General features: G+C 38.9%; 2 protein-coding genes across 4 annotated transcripts in view; one reads left to right on the forward strand and one right to left on the reverse strand.

The window, feature by feature from the left end:
* Positions 1-5,469, forward strand: part of LOC139958450 (uncharacterized) — a 29,661-nt gene extending 24,192 nt beyond the window's left edge. Inside the window, exon 18 of one of the 2 annotated variants that reach the window (XM_071955534.1) lies at positions 544-5,469. In XM_071955534.1, coding sequence (XP_071811635.1) covers positions 544-816 — 273 coding nt within the window. In that variant the 3' untranslated portion in view covers positions 817-5,469. The remainder of the gene's footprint in view (positions 1-543) is intronic. The other variant, XM_071955533.1, reaches the window with a different exon arrangement.
* A 2,586-nt stretch (positions 5,470-8,055) lies between these two features.
* Positions 8,056-22,045, reverse strand: part of LOC139958830 (uncharacterized) — a 54,744-nt gene continuing 40,754 nt past the window's right edge. For both annotated transcript variants that reach the window (XM_071956205.1, XM_071956206.1), the window contains 9 exons: positions 19,781-19,920; positions 18,725-18,880; positions 17,304-17,685; positions 15,239-15,417; positions 14,146-14,322; positions 13,085-13,194; positions 11,465-11,727; positions 10,434-10,497; positions 8,056-8,771 (listed from right to left, as the gene is read on the reverse strand). In XM_071956205.1, coding sequence (XP_071812306.1) covers positions 8,234-8,771; positions 10,434-10,497; positions 11,465-11,727; positions 13,085-13,194; positions 14,146-14,322; positions 15,239-15,417; positions 17,304-17,685; positions 18,725-18,880; positions 19,781-19,920 — 2,009 coding nt within the window. In that variant the 3' untranslated portion in view covers positions 8,056-8,233. The remainder of the gene's footprint in view (positions 8,772-10,433; positions 10,498-11,464; positions 11,728-13,084; positions 13,195-14,145; positions 14,323-15,238; positions 15,418-17,303; positions 17,686-18,724; positions 18,881-19,780; positions 19,921-22,045) is intronic.

Below are 22,045 nucleotides of genomic sequence, written 5' to 3' on the forward strand. Positions count from 1 at the left end.
ATAGTACCAAGTATGATTATCATCTGAGTACTTTCTTCCAGTGAAAGAAGTTCTTGCAAAAAGTGACTCTGTACTACCCAAGTATCGAATACTTTTCGAGTACTACGACCCCGGATTGATCAATTATCTAGAGTATTCTCATTTTACTGAAAGTCCAAAAGGATTTTCCTAAATTCTAGCCTTGCTAATTTGCTACAATTTTTTACAAAATCTTGTCTTACGCCTCAATTTATAGCCAGGTTATGACAATGATTATATTAGATGATTAAATGTCCCGTCGGAGTTCCTCAGAAAAAGCAGAACAAGAGCCAAGTTGTAACAGACGCTGAGTCATGTTTCAACATTTAGCATATTTGTACAGCTTAATTCCCTATACAAAATGTGTATTGTACAAAATGACCGTAATGTTCCATATGTGAATTATACAAATGAAACGTAGTTTTCTAAAATGTTGGACACATGAAACGATGATACTATTGTGTGTTACAGAGATGATTGACCGTGTCAATTAATTTTGACCTTTCCCACTCTCATTCTTTACAGTACGACGTACTTGGTACAAGTGCAGACAGCGCGTTCCATGATTTGAGCAGCACGTCCGCGGATTCCTTCACGACGGATTATCAGTTGGCTGGAGACGGTGTAAGAATCGAACCAATCATTGAAGAGGAAGAGGGACCACGTGAGCGACGGTTCTCCATCAGTTCTTACCAATCAAATCCTGATTTCGTTGGAGATGGATCCGCCTCATCAATTGTGTCTGAAATAAACTCGGACGAATCCAGTGGAGATAGCGGGTTCTCCACATGGTTGTGACAAAAGTCCGCCTTCTGCATTATGAACAACAAGCTTGCTTAAAGCAGTTACAAATAAGTTGAATCGATTTCAGAAATATTAAGATGTTATTGTTCCTTCATATTTACGCAAATTAAAAGTGACATCTATAGCAGAACCGTCATATGCCTCACCTTTTTCGATGATTTTTTTCTTTATTCATAACTTCCTATATTCTCACTCATAGGTTTGTCATTTGTAAATATCAGCCTTCATTATATAATATTTGTAGCAGGCTATTTAATATTAGCCTTCATTATATAATATTTGTAGCAGGCTACCTAATATTAGCCTTCGTTATATAATATTTGTAGCAGGCTATACCTAATATCAGCTTTCGTTATATAATATTTGTAGCAGGCTACCTTATATCAGCCTTCGTTATATAATATTTGTAGCAGGCTACCTAATATCAGCCTTCGTTATATAATATTTGTAGCAGGCTATACCTAATATCAGCCTTCATTATATAATATTTGTAGCAGGCTACCTAATTTCAGCCTTCATTTTATAATTTTTGTAGCAGGCTACCTAATATTAGCCTTCGTTATATAATATTTGTAGCGGACTACCTAAAACTTGGCAGTAACTTTCACTAACAGTTCTGCTACATGGGAGATTTTACTTCAATATTAGTTTGGAGACTTGCCATTGCTCCATTACACACAAACTAACAGCTGTGTAAAAGGAGAACGCCACCAATAAAACCACATCCTTATGGATGAAAGAAAATTCCGTCTTCCTTCGTACAAGACGCTAATCCAGGTGGAAATGCACATACGCGGTCCTTCAATCTGACTCTCGTGTAGGGGGTGGCAAGGGCGTAGGAACCGGGGGCTCAGTGAAAAATATGGGGGGCGGAAGTATCATTCCGCCCCCCCCCGCTTCACACGTCAGAAAACCCCGTTTTCGTTTCTCAATAAATGATAACAACATTCGTCATTTTACTCAAAACATTTTGGCAGAAAAAAATCTCATTTGGAGCACCAAATTGCATCTAAGACCAGGTGAACATGCAAAATTATTTACAAAATGGAGTGGGTGTTGAAGTGTGCTATATTGCACCAAATTGCATCTGAGGCCACCTGGAATTGCAAAATTGGACACCCCCTCCCCTTAGACCCCTCCCCCAGGCCGGCCATCAGTCTTCAGCCCCCCCCCCACTCAAAAGTACCTTCCTACTCCACTGGGGGGTGGGGTCTGGAGTCCTCTCTTGCAATGGTTCATTCCGAGGCATCTTAAGGCTGACAAATAGGCCTTAATGTGGAGGTTAATTAAAAGGGGCGGGTTTACACCCTCATACCCCTGGATGCGACCCTGCGTACCATGGGTGGATAGAAACATCACAATGTGACAAATCAAATTGTTATTTAATTCACTACAGATTTAATACATCATATTAAGAAAATATGAAAATGAAGCATTTTAAACAAAATATAATCAAAGATGATTTACAAAATAGATACTCTTTACTTTCGGGTTACAAAAATACATTTCTATTTTAATAAAAAAAGATGATTTCTTTTTAATATCCAGAATTAGTTTAGAAATCGAATTTTGAAAATATCATGATGTACAAAATGGAATTGATGAAACCATTTTTGTTAATAACATCTTTTCTTTTAACCTTTGTTTGTTCTTCAGGCTATGTAAATATTGCTTGTTATTCAATAACTTAGACTTGTACACATTAATAAATAACTCATTGTTATTTGGTGAGGGTTGGTATTTGTTTCTTTACATTTCAGAAGATACATGAATACTATTGTTGGATTAAAACATATATTTTTACATAGTTCTAATTTGCATATAGGCTTCAGGGCGAATAGAAGAACAAGCTTGGTGATTTGAGTCATAACCATCAGTATTGACCCCAGACAATCACTACTGATATCAGACAATCACTACTGATGCTAGACAATCAATTCATGATCACTCAATTTCAAACTACAACCAGAATTTCAGAGATAATGCTCAAACCATTTTTGCTCTTCGATGGATTTTTCCCCCTTTTCTCTTCTTAATTATGAAATTCCTCAAATTCCATAAACACACAAAAAGTCATTTGGGAAAATTTTTAGCAATTTGTTAGTCAATTTTCAGGTACAAAGAGATGTTAAAAGGATAGAGAAGAGGCTTCTGTAATATGTGTTAAAAGTCACTTTTTTTTAGAATCAAGAAATGGTTGGATATATCGATAAAAATAAAAACGGAAAGAAGAATATTATTAACTTGTCTTTACTTTTGTTTTTGTAAATAAAAGCAAGAGATAGGACACGAGATAGGTTGGAGTACATACAGTCCTTAAAAGAATTGTCATTGTTAAGGTTGTATAAAAGGGTGGGGGGGCGGGTTGTTCACCTCCACCCCTCCCCCCTGAATCTGACCTGATAATGCAGCCACATAGGAATAATCTCTGCTACACTGCATGCATACAGGTCTAATGTCCTGGAATTGATCATATATGCCTAATTAGTATCTAATAATTAGGCCATTTTAAGTAATTTTTTCTGCTCAAATTTGTTAAGGTGGTACAAACCTACATGCTGCCATTATTAAAAAGATCTGAATAATTACACCTCACCAGAATCATGGAATGGTCGAGTTACAGACATTGTCCTGCAACACGGTCATCGGGAGATGTTACAAGTTTAGAGTGATAGTTTGGGATACGTCTTGCTGACAACTGACAATGTTTATAAAATTTACAACAGAAAGTGCCAATCTTGATCTAATCATTTGAATAAAAACAGCTACGGATACAAGCTTTTCTACAGATGGATTTATTAACAGGTAAAAAATGAAGAATCTAGGAAAATAAGATTTGTACAATTCCCTGCCCCTCTCCCCCCAATTTTTGTTGTTGAAAGACATATTCTACCTGCAGAACATTCTTACTTGAGTTTGTACATTGATGACATTGTAATTTGCAAAAGTCTTTTAATGTTGGTTTAGTTTCTCAATTCAGTACATAAATGTTTACCACACCTTTAAGATATGTTACCTGCGTGTCACTCACTGACCAGTAGGTCTTAGGGAACTGGTGATGTAGATGTCACTCACTGACCAGTAGGTCTTAGGGAACTGGTGATGTAGATGTCACTAACTGACCAATAGGTCTTAGGGAACTGGTGATGTAGATCAGGGGCGGATCCAGGGGGGCCGACCCGGCCCCGGCCCCCCCTTTTTTGGAAATCAGTTGCGTTTTTTTTTTTTATGTGGGAGTACTTCAAATTCCTAATAGGCATAACTTGGTGAAAGAAAAGCCTAATATATATCCAGCTGCTCTTCCCTGAAACGCGATCGTTTTTATTCCAAATTTGAAACTAAGGCAATTATCAGGCCTACGCGACATCCCGTATTAATTAGATACGGCTCAGTACTATAGTGCTGACTATTACTGTCAGGGAAAATCAATGCACAGTTAGCAAGTATATCATAATTATCTGAATGAAAGGGGTGTAGGCGGTTTTACACTATCTAACGCAACGTAGTCGCCAAGAACCTGAAGTATTTTTAAGGGAGGGCCCGAGGAACATGAACTTATAGCATGCTCCTCGTGGTGAAACGTAATTGCACCTATAAGGTGAATTGAGTGTACTGTTAATAGTAGCAGAGACTAGTGTAGGTTCTTATGACCAACTAGACCGGTTTCTGCTCTCAAACTTTATAGGAGGAGCTTCATCAGTAGTAGCCTTTGAATATTTTATATTCGGCCTGGGCGTCTCGTTCTCAAAATGCATCTATTTTCTGTGCACGAGTTTTTATGAACTCATAGTGCAGCTATAAGAGCATCTAAAAGAGCTTTGTGTGAACCTTGAGAGTCAGCTGATTCTTCGTTAGTATGAAACCTTGAGTTAACAAGTAAATCTTTGAGATTTTGGGCCCTTTTGTAGGCTAGAATCGGTTCTTTTGGAAACAGTTTGGATAATTCCGCGTGCAGGGGCGTAGCGAGCGGGGGGTGGGGTGTCACCCCCCCAATAATTTGGTCGCTGTCGGCAAATTTAAGTCTGTCGGCAAAAGGAGAAAAGGTGAAGAGAGCGGAAGGGGAATAAAGAAGGAAAGCTGAATAGAGAAAAGGAGAACGGGAGCTTCTTTATCGGTTATTTCGATTTTCCAGTTCTTCATCTGATAAACTCATTCACCAATCCAATCACCCGACTCCTGCAAGTTAAAAATCTCTCGGCAAATAACTGATAATGTCACGGCCGTCAGTATAGCTACTGTAGCCAGGCTCAGCTAGACGAGTGCCAGAATCGCAGGCAACTCTGTGAAAGAAATGGAATTAAAGGCTTCCGTATAGGCCGCAGCCCACGAGTCGTGCTATCGTGTGACAACGTGTTGTAATTATCCTCTGTTCAGAATGACGTCATCGCAGATGTCATTCGTTCTCCGTGGAAAACTTAAGGACACGGCTCACGAATTGTACACAATTTTTAACGTTTCTCGCTTGTATATCAATGAATGTTGTTATTTCTCATTACCGGAAAGTTTTCTGAACATTTTCATCACGAAGTTTCACTATTTCAACGATCGGTGAAAGAGAAAACACAGTTCGATAATTGGTCCCAATTATTTCTTCTTCTGCCGACTGCCATAAAAATAATATCGAAATGGAAATTCTACGGTGCCAAATTTGACTTAAAATATGCACCAGATTGCATCTAAGGACGTTTCAAAACTAAAAATTTTCCAGGGGGGGACACCCCCTCCCCTTAGACCCCTCCCCCATTTCAGTCACATCTTCCAGATCCGTCGGCAAATCAAATCCTCCACCCCCCCCTTCAACAAAAAAACTTCGCTACGCCCCTGTCCGCGTGTTGCAAGATTAAGTGCCAATGTTTCAAAACTAAAAAATTTCAAATGCGTGGTTTTGATATGGGGTGTATAGGTAAGCTTGAACACCATTGGTGGTTCCTTTTGTTTAGGTTTGGTAGTGGGGAATTGCCCACGGTTTTAAAATTTTATGCCTTTCGTGGCTGAGGCAATTTCCTCTTTCTTATAGTTACGGAGTAACAGTTTCTCTGTGAACGCATTCTTTTTCTGTAAGAAATCAGTCTCATTGTTACATAGACGTGCGTATCGTAAGACTTCCCCTTTAATGAAGCCTTTAAGAGTGGCAAGTGGGTGTGCAGAGTTTCTGTCGAGGTATTTAAGGTTTCCGTGGGTTTGGTGTAGACTTTGGTGTCTAATAACCCATTGGTTTCAAACCTTGGACCTTTGAAGATTTTCAAATCTAGGTATGTTACCTCGGTGTGTAATATTTCTACCGTAAACTTTAAGAAGCGGTGAATTGTTCAAGTTCCTGAGGTGAACCGTCGTAAAGCAATAGAATTTCATCTCTATAGCGGAGCCATTTTAAGATTTTATTATCTGTCGGTAAAATCTGGTTTTCCATTCTCTGCATGACGATATCACAGATTTCCGGAGAGGCTTGGCTACCCATGGCGCAACCGATCTTTTGTAGATAGAATTGGTTATTAAACTCGAAACAGTTTCTTGTTAAAAATAAGTTCAATTAGTTTGCGCATGGATATGGAAGATATTTTATTTATTCCATATTCGCTTTTTTCCGCCTTTTCATAGACTTCTTGACATATATCTAATGCCTCCTCTTGGGGAGTATTGGTATACATGGCGACGACATCGAGTGTAGCAAGTACTACTGCTTTTGGTAACGGAGTGGCTTCCACAATTTTCAGAATGTGATTTGTGTCTTTCACATAGATGCTTTGTTTTAATACAATAGGAAGCAAGAAATAGTTCACAAATTCCGATATTTTTTCGGTCGGTATCCGTTTCCGCTTATTATCGGGCCCTCCCTTAAAAATACTTCAGGTTCTTGGCGACTACGTTGCGTTAGATAGTGTAAAACCGCCTACACCCCCCTTTCATTAATAAGTATATCATAATTATCTCATTGAATATATCTTGTTTTATGTATTTTCTTGGGGTGAATCTGGTGTCATAACTTTCGCGCAAAAGAAAAAACGAATCGATAATAGTGTATCCATTGTACATGCACTGTTGAGCGTTGTTAAATATGTGTCTATCGAGAAAAAATATGTGCACATAAAAGCGTGTATGCAACGTTTCTGGTTTTTCTAGTTTTTGGCGAAATGTTTCACCATTTTGCATCTAAGCACTCACAATTAACCAAAAATTTCCAAGGGGAGGGGGACAACCCCTCCCCCGGGTAGATCCCTCCCCAGGACGCAGATCATTAAAGTGCTACCATCAGGATGTCGGCCCCCCCTTTCTCAAAATCCTGGATCCGCCCCTGTAGATGTCACTAACTGACCAGTAGGTCTTAGGGAACTGGTGATGTAGATGTCACTCACTGACCAGTAGGTCTTAGGGAACTGGTGATGTAGATGTCACTAACTGACCAGTAGGTCTTAGGGAACTGGTGATGTAGATGTCACTCACTGACCAGTAGGTCTTAGGGAACTGGTGATGTAGATATCACTAACTGACCAGTAGGTCTTAGGGAACTGGTGATGTAGATGTCACTAACTGACCAGTAGGTCTTAGGGAACTGGTGATGTAGATGTCACTAACTGACCAGTAGGTCTTAGGTGATGTAGATGTCACTAACTGACCAGTAGGTCTTAGGGAACTGGTGATGTAGATGTCACTAACTGACCAGTAGGTCTTAGGTGATGTAGATGTCACTAACTGACCAGTAGGTCTAAGGGAACTGGTGATGTAGATGTCACTAACTGACCAGTAGGTCTTAGGTGATGTAGATGTCACTAACTGACCAGTAGGTCTTAGGGAACTAGTGATGTAGATGTCACTAACTGACCAGTAGGTCTTAGGGAACTGGTGATGTAGATGTCACTAACTGACCAGTAGGTCTAGGGAACTAATGGTGATGTAGATGTCACTAACTGACCAGTAGGTCTTAGGGAACTGATGGTGATGTAGATGTCACAAACTGACCAGTAGGTCTTAGGGAACTAATGGTGATGTAGATGTCACTAACTGACCAGTAGGTCTTAGGGAACTGGTGATGTAGATGTCACTAACTGACCAGTAGGTCTTAGGGAACTGGTGATGTAGATTTCTCTTAAGTACAAAGTACTAAGCACAAGTCAAAATTGCAAACTATGTAAAATTTTCGACTTATTCAAAAATAGTGAAATAACATTAGACTATAGTCAAGCTACTGACTTCCTTTGTAGTATATAGAAGAAAAAAAGAAAAACAAAGTCAAAACCCAGAAATCTGCTCTTCATAACTTTTTTCTTTTCCACCATATTATTTTTTCATGTATATAATGTTGTTGTTGTTTAGAGATGCCTATCTTTAGAAGTGCACAAATGTGACTGAAAATGAAAACAAAATGAGTTTTGTTCTGGTTATTGGTGACGATTTAGGTTTGATCTGAACTTTTTCAACCTTGAGTTGCAATCATCTGGATTGATTCCCCTCCGCCCGCTGTCGAGTCAGTCTGTTTGTCACTGCTGGTGGTTCCCCGCGGCGTGGTATTTGCCGGTGTGGTCGCTGCAGAGGAATTGCGAGGACCACCAGTTTTGTTGACCGCTTGTGGACCACGAGAATCACTCGAACCGGAGAATAACTTCTCCCGCCAGAGGGTGACAATATCCTTATTCCTCAAGCAGAAGAAAAGAAACACGAACAGGCCTTGCAGCGTGTTAAAGATGAGAAATAGAAGATTGAATATGAACTGAGCGCCCCCTATCGCCAGGAATCCAAACAGCCATGCGAGACCGAGCAGGACCGAAATGGCTACCGCATTCTGGACTCGCTTCACCAGTTCGCTCCTCTTGTCATCTGCGATCATGGACTTACGTCTAAAGGCGAGTTGTCGGACGACAAGAGTGAACAAGACGAGGTTGTAGCACAACATTAGGCCGACGAGTAACAAGACACCGATGTAAAAGGTCAGCGTACCAGCTTGAGGAAAACAGCTAACGGGAAGAAATGAAAGAAAACTAAATGAAATAGAAAAACTAGTCGATATTAACATATTGCATCATCCACAACAACATTAAATCTAGAAAAATTGCAGTACAAAATGAATTTCTTAATTGTGAGATACGTAACGAATTACATATCTCACACTTAAGTTATCATTACATATCACTTGATTACGTAATTCATTACGTATCTCGCGATTATGTAATTCATTACGTATCACGCGATAACGTAATTCGTTATGATCAAGCAATTGCGTAATTCATAACGTATCTCATGATTATGTAACAAATTGCGAATCTCAATTGATTACGTAATCTGAGATACATAATAAATGAACTGTAATGCTTAAAATTGAACATTAATAGCAGAGGTTAAGAACGTGAAAGCTGAGAGGATAACAATTAATAAACAATCAGGAAATACGTAACGAGTGGATAAGACATTGACAAATAATAACATCTATAGACAAGGGCGGCGGAAGCACTTTTAATCTGGGGGGCACCAACGTTGAAGGGCACTTTGCAGAAATTCGATTGGACTGATGCAGCCTGATATTTAGTAGCCTTTATAACTCTTATTGTATTATCTTATTTGCGTATACACATCACTCCATCAACGCCACCCCCCCCCCCCTCAAGGAAACAATGCATACTAGCACTGCAATATCTAATGTGCAAATTGGGAAACAAGGAAAAAGACAAAATGAGGTGAAATCATTATAAAGTCCAAGACCCTGCACACCCGATCGATACATGCATGAAAGCAAATGATATATGTCAAAATACTGAAAGAAAAATAAATTTCTATGTGTTTTTCAATGGTTAAACTGATATTATTTGGATCATTATTATTGTAACAACTTTGCCAATAATTATAACCAATTTGGAAGGGTTATAACACGGCAAATGATTGTATGTTATTGGCATGGGATGTAATAACCAACGCATACCTATATGATATGCACATGTACATGTTGAACGCGCGCGTAGCGCTCGAAAAATTTTGGTAATATTTTTCGGGCAAGTTGTTACAGCCCCCCCTCCCCCCAAATCAAATTGGGCTCCTATGCCTGTGGTAGTAAACATTTAAAACTTCCTGAAATATTTCATTCGACGTGGGTTTCGATTTGTAAATTTTTTTTTTATTTAGAAATTTTTATGTAGAAAAAGGGCACATTTTTAACCTGAGGAAAAGTGGGGGGGGGGGCACGTGCCCCCTGTGCCCCCCGGTTCCGCCGCCCTTGTCTATAGAGAACATGATTATAACAAAAAACATTTAAAACAAAACAAACCAATGAATTAAATTTGATTGACATAAATGTCCCATTTGAACTTTTTTTAGAATTTTCAAAATGATCAAATTTATAGACTCTTAAAGTAAAATAAAACAAAGTACGAATGAATGTTTAGCTTACATGAATGGATTGGAGAGAAATAATTCTGTTTTATTGGGTGGGGGGTGGAGTTGGGTGTGGGGGGAGGGACAAACAGAAAGTGAATATCATGGTGAAGCAATGATCCTATACTAAAAAAAAAATACCAACATCAATGTAACATATCGTATCGTCTTTATTTGTCATGGTTTGCTAAAAGCTCTCCTCCTGAAAATGGTTTACGATTTATTTACAAAATATTGTTAAATTATCAACTTACTACTTCCCAGTATAATTGTTTGGTTTGAGAATAGCTGATACAATGACAACTACCAGTGGTAGACCTGAAGTAAAAAGAAAATATTAAATAAATAAATAACAGAACCGTAAGATATCACCTCATCATGATGCCTTTGCACCAAACTTCCATGAGGTATGATTTACATCATTAATTGAAATTGCCACAAATTCATTTCATAAATAAGGCTTGGCTCGGCTCTAAAAGTGGTTATTCTGTGTACATTGTCAGATTCAAAAGCACCAGAGGTGCACTCTGTACAATCATGATACATGGTTAATGTCATCTCATTGACAGTTATATAAAGCCTATAATACACATTCACAAGAGTAGAATCACAGTGGCTCAGTGGTACAGACTATAGTTCTGTGACACAAAGGTCCAGGGTTCGAATCCTACCACCCACTGATGACTTCCATAATTATTAAACCGGTCAGCAAGTGGAATTTTTCTGGTGTGTTTTTGGTCAATCTTTGTTATTTTGCTTAAAAAAAAAATTGGGGTGGTGGGACAAATCCAAATTTGCTGTTCTGACAACCAAACCAGTAAGACCTGGTTGTCCATGAGAAAATTAGAAAAAATCCTAAAAATTTGCCTTGAGCTTGAAAAATCATGCAAAAAATCACATGAAAATTTACTTTTTGACAAAAAAAAAAGGCTCCATTGTTATTAAGCATATATTCTTCACACCTAAAGGAAGCAATATTTTAAGGCAAATGATCCCAACAAAAAGTTGAAAATTTCACAAGTATAAAATCATAAAATTTCATATTACAAAACAGCGACATTTGTTATCTGTTCGAAAATCAATTGGTGTGTGCATTCAAACAATATATATGTGTATAAATATATATAAATATATATATATGATTAATTACACAATTTATCAAAGGAGAGAAGGGTAACAGTTAGTTGGTTAACTCGATCCTCATACTAAAAAATTTATCAAGAGGGAAATAAAGCGAGCCAAGATTTTGGCATATCAGACAAGGAAATTAGGCAGAAATATTTACCCCAAGCAACTAATGATGCTTTTCTCATGAAAAAATTAATCCCAGCATCAAACACTTTAACAAAGAGAAGGTACATGATCGTTGCCTCAACGCTCATCCAGGAGATGGAGGCGAGACAGAAGTAGTGGATGAGGGCGCCAAATATGACGCAGCCGACGTCTAGGTTTGCTCGGTTGATCCCGATCAAGAAAGACAGGTAGAGTCCGAGGAGCGCAAAGCATAGATTTATCAAAACTTGCTGTGGCCGTTTGGATCGAAGTTTCCTGAAGAGAAACAAAGTTTAAATGGTGGTTGTCGGCAGAATTTAAATTTGAAATGTCATATTACGGAACAAACTAACCACATTTGAGAACCAGTAATGTTGCTATAGCTAATATCATGGCTTTCAGAACAGGCCAAAACGTTCATGTTAATCTATTAATTGTATCAATTCCAAATTAACTTGGTCAAAACATGCTTTTTTAACAGAGATCACCCTTGGATGTCATTCAACATCTTTTATCATTGACAAATGTTATAATTAATCTATTGTAAACATGTCATTTAAGCTTGCAAGGCCATCAATTGTGATGTTTCCCTTATTTAGCTTTGTGTTGCATCTGAGAAACAGACCTACTGGTCTGTGTATTAGACTCAGAGGTCCAGTCACTTTGATAAAATTCTTAAGAAATGTTCTGACAGTCACCCTTTAAGTTAAAATAGCAGATTAACCAGAATTTGATATAAGGTCTCTTTGATTGTTTTAACACTAGATTGGAATAATTGACATGGTACTGATTATTAACCAGCATCAGATAAGACATGCAGTTGCCAACTGGTTTTTAATTTTCTAAAGAGATAACCAAAAGAGATTTCCACAACCCACAGCAATGCAGTTTAATATGCTGACAACAATTTCAGTTTCTACTTGGTCAAACAACTTTTCAAGATAATTAAAGGGTGTGAAGACTCGCGCAAAAAGAAACGTCTAATGCCGGTAATCTGACCTAGTTTCGGATGAGGTGTAACAAAAGTGTTAGAAACTACCATGGATCCCAGAAATACACACACACAGCTTGCTACCGTCGGTAATTAGACACTAGTGTACAGTCAGTACATACAGCTGCGGTCAATACCCACAGCTCAGTGTAGAAACGATACAGCGATGGACATCTCAGGTCCAGCTAAAGATAACAAGGTATCACGTTTCATTACTGTCTGCATTTTGTAGCGACACGAACAAAACGTCACTTGCAAGCAACGGAGAGTTAACTATTTCAGATGGCCGCACACGGTTTGGGGCGAGTCTTCAATGCCTTTAAGTCACCCAAGATTAGAACCTGGGCACAAAACCACACTACTTTAGGTAGTAACTGACATCCACTCTCAACCCTTCATGTGTAGTATCTGTTCTTTTGAATATAGTATCTTTACTCCCTAATTTTCTAAGGGACACATGATACACAACAGACAATGGTAACACAATCACAGCCTTGACACACAGGGTCAAACAAGAATGTATTTACTTTTTGTCAAGGAGTATATAGTAACATTTCTAATCAGGATATGAATGAGAGGGTGAAGAAGGGGGGGGGGGAATGGTAAAGGTAAGGGAAAAGGTCAAGGGTCACATAAGCTTACTTGATTGCCAGGAATGCTATCAAGGTGATGAGAAGAGCAACAATGGAGATCACACAACCTATGATACTCAGAACATCCAGGACAAGACTCTCTACATCTCCTTGAATATCCTGTTATGAATAAACATTTAAATTTACATGAAGATTGGATACAGTATTTTTATTGGTCGATTAGTGCAATACTCAAGATTTCACTTGATGATTAAAAAAAAAAAAAAAGACTAGTCAGAAAACATAATTTATTAGGTTCTTTTTTTTCTCCATCCTTCTTTTCTATATATTTATTTTTGAAGATTTAGTCCTTGGTATGATGGACATTTCAAAACAAAAAGATTTTGATTTCCTCTAAGTCGTGGTACTTGGAGGGAGGCATTATTTTTGTGACTTCCTTGTATAGGAGGGTCAGAGGGTCTTCCCCCAGAGGGGAAAGTCAAAGTTTAGATGTCAAATGTATTTCTGTATTCTGAGATATATCTAGGGTATAAATTTGGTCTATATTTAGGTGTAAACTCGAGGTTGTGCTCTAAATAATGAAGTTTGAAAAAAGATCCCTCGGCTGAAGGTTTTCACTTGACTGATGATGGAGATTGCTCACCCACCCCCTCCCCCCTCACAAAGCCACATACCCCTTATCCCACCCATTCAACCCAAATACAAAACAAAAATAAAATAAAATAAATTACTGGGATCGTAATCAGCATTGTGGCAAACTGTCATACTGTCCCCTTGTAAGCTATCAACGTTCATACAATGGCGAACTGTCATACTGTCCCCTTGTATGCTATCAACGTTATTCTATGGCAAATTGTCATACTGCCCCCTTGTAAGCTATCAACGTTCATACAATGGCGAACTGTCATACTGTCCCTTTGTATGCTATCAACGTTATTCTATGGCAAATTGTCATACTGCCCCCTTGTAAGCTATCAACGTTATACTATGGCAAACTGTCATAATGTTCCCTTGTAAGCTATCAATGTTCATACTATGGCAAACTGTCATACTGTCCACTTGTAAGCTATCACAGCCTCTACAGGAAGAGAACTACTAAATTAGCCTCACCACTAGTACGGCAAAGTTTGTCAGATGGCTACAATGGCACTCAACGAGAGGATCACCGTTCTCACCCGGACCAGATACCAATTCGCATCCCTCCGAAGACCAGTCGCCGAAACCTCCAGCCAGAGAAAAATCCCAAAACACACACTGCCTGGTGCTGTCTGTAGTTGAGCCTTCAATCTGAAATATGTTCAAAACCAAATCGTCCCATCATTAAATTATTAAATTTCTTTTATTGCATTCTTCAGTAAATATAGTCCGCCGTTCTTGATTACTACTTTCTAATTACACAAAAAGAAATGATGTATTTTCGAGAAAAACATTTGAAGTGACAATGTTAAACTTTGAGAATTTGAGAAAAATGCTTCGTTCCAACATGATGTTTCTCGGAGATGTGAAAATTGGTCATGGTTTATTGTTATTAAAGTGGATTCTTACCTGTACCCTAAAATGTGTATGAAATTAACAAGTTCTCTTGACAATGTTAATTAGAGAGGGAACATGTAGACTTAGCCAGTAATTTCAAAGTTAATGATATCTAATAATTTTTCACTGAAGGATATAACAGTGCTATACATTATGTCCTATGGTTATGAATTACAGAGAGAATTCACAAAACGTTTGGACAAATTTGGGCAGAAACTTGATCTAAAGTATAATTTTCAGTAATACTTGGAAGGCATCAAAAACCTTGGTGAAATTCAAAAGCTGTTTCAAATGATCTTTCACATAGTTGCAACGCCATTTACCCGTCTAACCGCCTAAGATATTTGGTTCTTTGATTTGTTTGAACTTTGACCTTTATCCTGTTGCAAGCTGAACAAACATATATTATTAAAAAAGAGTGAAAAAAAATCTCAGATGTCTCAATGTAATTTAAAATTATATTTAAAATTATTAAAATTATTTATTTAAAATATATTTAAAATTATTTATTTAAAATTATAAATAAAGATTCCTGAGAAAATTTCATAAAGAAGCTTGTAGATGAGAATTCCCAAAAGAAAGGAAGAAAAACTTGATATAAGAAAAAGAACAAAAATAATTTACGTCCTAATTCTCAAGAAGTTTGGAGATTACCAGACTATCTACTCACTGGCAGTAAATGAAACCTTGTAACGACTGGATCGTTCAAGTTTGTTATCTTCTGGCCTTCAATTGTTGCTGATACAATGAGAGTCTCAACTTCCTCATCCATCTGTGAACTGCCGCTGCTTATAAATAGATTACTGGTCCGGTAGATGACAAAAGTGAGAGGAACTGCATCCGATGGAGCTGCATTTGAGACAGACCAAGTAGTAATGTTCATGAAACTTGCAGATTCTTAAGTAATTTTACACAAGATAAAAGAAAACTGTTAGCAAACTGCTTTATCCACTAGAGAGCCTGTGTAGGAGAATGTACTGTAAAAGAAAGTTGGCCTGATGTTTCGATCCTAGCAGGATCTTCTTCAGAGGCTAAAAACTAGAGCACCAATGGTGCAGAAGCTCATACCTTTTAGAGCTTAAAAATGTAGGGCCCACAAAACTTTATGGCCCACCAAATTTCAGGCCATTTTTCAGATTCCACCAATTTTGGGCCCATGAGGGATACCCCCCCCCCCTTCGTTAGCAGAATCCTGGCCACACCACTGGCTATAATTCCTATTTTCCCCCTTTAAATCCTATTTTACCCACTCTCTCAAACAATACCACTGACCTACCCTATTAAACTTTCTCCCCTCTACCTGAGCAGACCTGAAGCATTCCTTGCCAAAATTTTGGCTGGCTGCCTATATACCTCAGGCTCAAAGACTTCTAAGAATCGGCAAGTGCTGATTGGTTATAGGGCTCTCATGCTTACAGTTCAACAGTTAATAACAACTCTCAGTCCTGCTTTAATTCCACTAACAGCCTCTGCAGAGCTTAACCACAAATGTAAACAAACACTGCAGAGACTGGGAGACAAATTAAAGGAGCTTTTGCAAAAGGTGAAGGCTCAAATTTTTTTAAACAATGGGGATTAATTGTAAATAATTAACTTTTGACCAAAAATTATTATCCATCAAAATCTTGAGGAGATTGGGATATTTGAAAATATTACAAAGAATGACCCCCGATGACCCCCTAAATGACCTTTGACCTCAATTTTCCGAACACCCCTTGTAACTCTCATCCCGAGGGATGTTGTGACCAAGTTTCATTATAACTGGCCATACACTGTACGAACAGGAGCAATTTGAAAATATAGGGCCGCGGCCTGGGCCACAAAAGACCCCTAGTTGATCTTTGATCTCAAATTCATGAACACCCTGAAGGTAAAACTTCCATAGTACTATCGTGACAAACCCTCAACATTGTACCATGGAATCTGTAGGAGAAGAAGCATTTTGCGTATTTCCACAAAATGGCCCATTACGGCCCACAGGTGACCTTTGACCACAAATTTCGGACCATCTCTGATGGCCCTATACCCAATGGTCCTTGTGTCCAAGTTTCATGAAATTCCATCAAACACTGTGCGAGTGGGAGGGGTTTTACCAATTGTGGACGGATAGAGTGATAGAGTGGTAGAAGCCGCACTGTAACAATAGCTCACACCAGCATGCTGGTATGAGCTAAAAAGGCTAATTTACACAAGGACGGAAAAAGTTTGCTGAAGACTTAAGAGGTTTAATCCAAAATCTGCGAAAGGAAATATTATCTGGTTACTGTTCCTGCCTTTTCTTCGCTTACAATTAACAGATTTAATGAAAGCTATACAGCACATTCACTCCCATGAAAAATGCCCCTACCACCTTAATAGCTGCTCATAGAAAGTGCATGTTGTCGGTATAGTGAAATTCTTGTGATCAGACGTCTCTATGGTGACCATATAGGGAAATTATAATTATTGAAGTTTTCTCACCAAAACAAAATAACAACAACAAAAGAACCCCACATCCACTCAGTATTATAATTTTCAATATTTTTAATAAATTCAAGTTTTTAATAAGTATTTTACGAGTACAATTATGTCTGAAGTTTTCAGCCAGCCCAAAACTCTGATCTTCTCAAGTTACATGATAAAGCTAGCTCAATTAGCCTCCCTTTTTGGAGACCAACCAATTAGCCACTGCCATACGGAATAGACCAGTTCATCTTCAATATCAAGGGTTCTTCCACTTGAATGAGGCATCTTACCATACTGGATAGCATCTAGGAGACTAGTTGGCAGGGTGATAGAGGCCTTTACATCATCCAGTATGGATGGACCAGCATCTTTGAAGACATTTATCAGGCTGTCATCCAAATCTTCCTGAATATTCCTCGTATTAGAATTGAAAAACGTCCCAAATGTGATTTCTGACAGAAAGGTATTCTGATCTGCCGTGAAAGCCCTCACGGCGATATTGTCCCTGACTTCTGTGAAGTTCAAATCTTCTGCTTGTTGGTGTAAGTTTGTCAGCTGAGTTTCCAAAGCCTGAAGGATTCTGGAAGGAGCCTCGAAAGGTGTGCTTTCGTTGTATACATTCTCATCTAAGTCAAGAACATTATCTACAACTTCAATCACGTTTCTGGTCACCTAAAATGTCAAATAAAGTGCAGAAAGACACAGAATGATACAACCAGTGGCAGAGCTAGGGGTTTTGGTCAAGGGGGGCGCGAATGGTCTGTAGATGCGCTTTTGACGCTATCTAAGCGGAGCGCCACCACAGGTTGGCGCAGAGCGTACAGAAATTTTTGAGTAAACATACTTCCTAGATCGCCGGAAATGACCCTTTCCTGGCCTTGCCAATTTGCAGATAAACGAAGAATAAATAGGTGTCATCGCCAACAAAATGTGACAAATGTTAATAGGTAGATGAGAGAGCAATAAAAAAGTAAATAATCGCGAATAAGTAAAAAGTGGTAAAATGCTGAAAAGGGCGCCAGCAGTCCATTTGAGTCCGTCAGGGAGGGGGGGGGGGCATCTGCCCCCCTGACTGTATGGACGCTCCACCACTGGATACAACCAAATATGAATGACTGAGTGTAATAATGGGATTGTATTCTCTATTGTTCTCCCAATTTTGAAGAACGATTTATCAAAAGAGTTTAAATTAGAAAAACTAAGAGGCTTAGTAATTCCTTGCCACATTTACATTACTGTGTGAGAATCACATTTACTGTAAACTGTGCACAGACAGTTCAGTAAGGAGGATCCACATATTCAAAGTGTCAAGTTCATCCAACAAGTTTTTTGTTTACAGTTTACAGACTTTGATCTCTCTTGGCATCAAGTGACCGCTTTGGAAAACAGTATAAATAATGTTCTGAATAAGGTGGATCCACATACCACGTAGTATGAAGTAAACCCAAATCTTTCACTTTTGGAGTTATGTTAAAAATGTTTTCAGAATTTGACCTCTGGTGACCTAAAATGACCTTTGACCACTGCAGAAAATAATGTGGTTTTTGTACTGAATTAGGTGGATCCACATACCAAGTATGGTGTAAATTCAAGCTTTAACTTTTGTATTAAAGAGTTAACAACCAAAGCATCACAAACATACACCAATGCAATCATCAAAAAGATTTCTTTGTCTTATTCCGTGAGCAAAGAATAAAAATCCTTAACATACCTCAGGCAAAGAAACGTTCAAGACAATAATCATTTCTAGAAGCTTTGCCACTGTCACCAGATCATCCCTGTCTAGATCATCCGTTTTGGTGACATCAGCCAGGTCACGTGACACGGTTGTCACATTATCGTTAGTCACAGGGTTATCGTCGAGATACTACAGGGTATAATTATAAAAGAGGACGAGGCAGAAACTGGTCACTTCATTTAGAATATTAATCGAGTAATTTACAAAGCTTACTCAACCTCATTGGATTGTTGTCATGCAGACAGTAGTATCTGAAATCATATTCCATTTAAAACCAAAAGTAGTGTTGGTTAATCCAATATGGATGTTCTACGTTAAAAGTTGTCACAGTGACACACAGCAAACTTATAATACACACTCTTTTAAATATGTATAGGCCTATACAGATCAGTTGGTCTCATCGTATTCACACAATTGGCTTCCAGAAAGGTAACAAGATACTTTACAATTTTAGGAGCATCTGGGAACTTTGTCTAGCTTCGACACCCTGCTCTGATCTTGCCCATGGGCTTGCAAAGGAGCCCTTGAGTGGACTCCTGGACCCCACATTTCAGCATGTGGGGATGCATGCACACTTTATACACACACTTTGTGCCACCATAGATGGCACTTTCAACACTATACTGAACATTAATTGATATGAATCCTGCATCTTTAATCTCAAATCTGCATTTGCTGTAAGAAAACCATATTAAGCAAGGCGATCAAAGACATTTCCGACCAGAATGAGATTCGAACCAGCTGTGACTTCCAGGAAAACATATCCAGTGCAGCTCTCTACCTGCAACTGATTTATCCAGCCCTAATAGTAATACTTACACATTCATCACATAAAAATATTTTGTGGACTTCTGAATGGTGTACTACCTGAACAAAGAACTAGTGGTATTCCCACTAAGTAAAAGTTGGATAACATAAGATGGAGTACCACTGAGCTTGAACTGGTAGGGGGGTGGGGGTGGGGGTGGGGGTAGGGCATTGTGGCTCCTTTCAACTTATATTTTCTCCTCTGATTCACTCACTACTTACATCTGACAATACTTGGAGATTATTATCTTGATCATCAGCTTCCCTGTAACAATTGTTTATTTGTACAAGTACTTCTTCCGCCCAAACGCTGGGGTCAACAAAGTCTCCAATGCAGGCCCTGGACGCTCTTGGTGTCCCAGCTGCATGTGACGATAAATAAGTCAAAATAAATATAAAAATAAAATAAAACTGTTAGCAAACTACCTATCCACTAAAGAGCCTTTGTAGGAGAATGTGTAAAAGTAAGTTGGCCTGACGTTTCAATCCTAGCAGGATCTTCTTCAAAGGCTAAAAGAAGGGGGGGGGGGAGGAAGGGGGAAAAAAAGGGGGAAAAAAAGTCAGCTCAACCAATCAATGTGACGGTGCATGCAATAAGAGTCACCAGCTATATTTTTCAAAATACTTTACACCAAGCCTAGCTAGGTTTCCTAGCGTTCTTTCAAATACTGCAGTACACTGCTGTAGGGGAACAAACTGGACCCAACACTGAAACCATGCAATGTCTACTTCCAAGTATAAAGTTAAGTCAATTTATTTCAAGGTTTACAGTTGAATACAAGCCAAGGCCTAATTCGCATCTCAACACAACTTTTACAACAGTTAAAAGCATTGAATTAGACTCGCCCCAAACTCGTGCGGCCACTGAAAAGTAGTTAACTTTCTGTTGCATGCAAGTTTTCTTCTTGTAACTACAAAATGCAGACTAATGAAACCTGATACCTTGTTATCTTTAGCTGGACCTGAGATGTCTATCGCTGTATCGTTTGCACTGTGCTGTGGGTATTGACAGCAGCTGTATGTACTGACTGTACACTAGTGTCTAATTACCGATGGTAGCAAGCTGTGTGTGTGTATTTTCTGGGATCGATGGTGGTGTCTAACACTTCTGTTACACCTCATTTGAAACTAGGTCAGATTACTGGCATTAGATGTTTCTTTTTGCGCAAGTCTTCACACCCTTTCACCCCTGGTCACACACCCAACACACCCTACACACCCCACGCACAATTTTAAACACTGTCTTCTGGCGGGGCACTACAGTGCTCCATCAACGTGTCCACTGGGGGACTTCCCATAAAGCAAGCGCAGCCTCAAACCAGTGCATGCAAATACAGTTAGAAGCTTCTTGGCAGCTAGGTCCCTATATTTCTACACTTGGGTAAAAGAGAGGCAATGAAGATAAAAGTGCTAAGGACAAAACGATCAACACAATGATCTGGCCAGGACTTGAAGTAATGATCTGGCAAGGACTTGAAGTAATGATCTGGCCAGGACTTCAAGTAATAATCTGGCCAGGACTTGAAGTAATGATCTGGCCAGGACTTGAAATAATGATCTGGCCAGGATTTGAAGTAATGATCTGGCCAGGACCTGAAATAATGATCTGGCCAGGACTTGAAGTAATGATCTGACCAGGACTTGAAGTAATGATCTGGCCAGGACTTCAAGTAATAATCTGGCCAGGACTTGAAGTAATGATCTGGCCAGGACTTGAAATAATGATCTGGCCAGGACTTGAAGTAATGATCTGGCCAGGACCTGAAATAATGATCTGACCAGGACTTGAAGTAATGATCTGGCCAGGACTTAAAGTAATGATCTGACCAGGACTTCAAGTAATGATCTGGCCAGGACCTGAAATAATGATCTGGCCAGGACTTAAAGTAATGATCTGACCAGGACTTGAAGTAATGATCTGGCCAGGACTTCAAGTAATAATCTGGCCAGGACTTGAAGTAATGATCTGGCCAGGACTTGAAATAATGATCTGGCCAGGATTTGAAGTAATGATCTGGCCAGGACCTGAAATAATGATCTGGCCAGGACTTGAAGTAATGATCTGACCAGGACTTGAAGTAATGATCTGGCCAGGACTTCAAGTAATAATCTGGCCAGGACTTGAAGTAATGATCTGGCCAGGACTTGAAATAATGATCTGGCCAGGACTTGAAGTAATGATCTGGCCAGGACCTGAAATAATGATCTGGACAGGACTTGAAGTAATGATCTGGCCAGGACTTAAAGTAATGATCTGACCAGGACTTCAAGTAATGATCTGGCCAGGACCTGAAATAATGATCTGGCCAGGACTTAAAGTAATGATCTGGCCAGGACTTGAAGTAATGATCTGGCCAGGACTTAAAGTAATGATCTGACCAGGACTTCAAGTAATGATCTGGCCAGGACTTCAAGTAATAATCTGGCCAGGACTTGAAGTAATGATCTGGCCAGGACTTAAAGTAATGATCTGACCAGGACTTCAAG

The sequence above is a fragment of the Apostichopus japonicus genome, chromosome 18, assembly GCF_037975245.1.
Source record: "Apostichopus japonicus isolate 1M-3 chromosome 18, ASM3797524v1, whole genome shotgun sequence".
In the NCBI taxonomy this organism is placed as follows: domain Eukaryota; kingdom Metazoa; phylum Echinodermata; class Holothuroidea; order Aspidochirotida; family Stichopodidae; genus Apostichopus; species Apostichopus japonicus.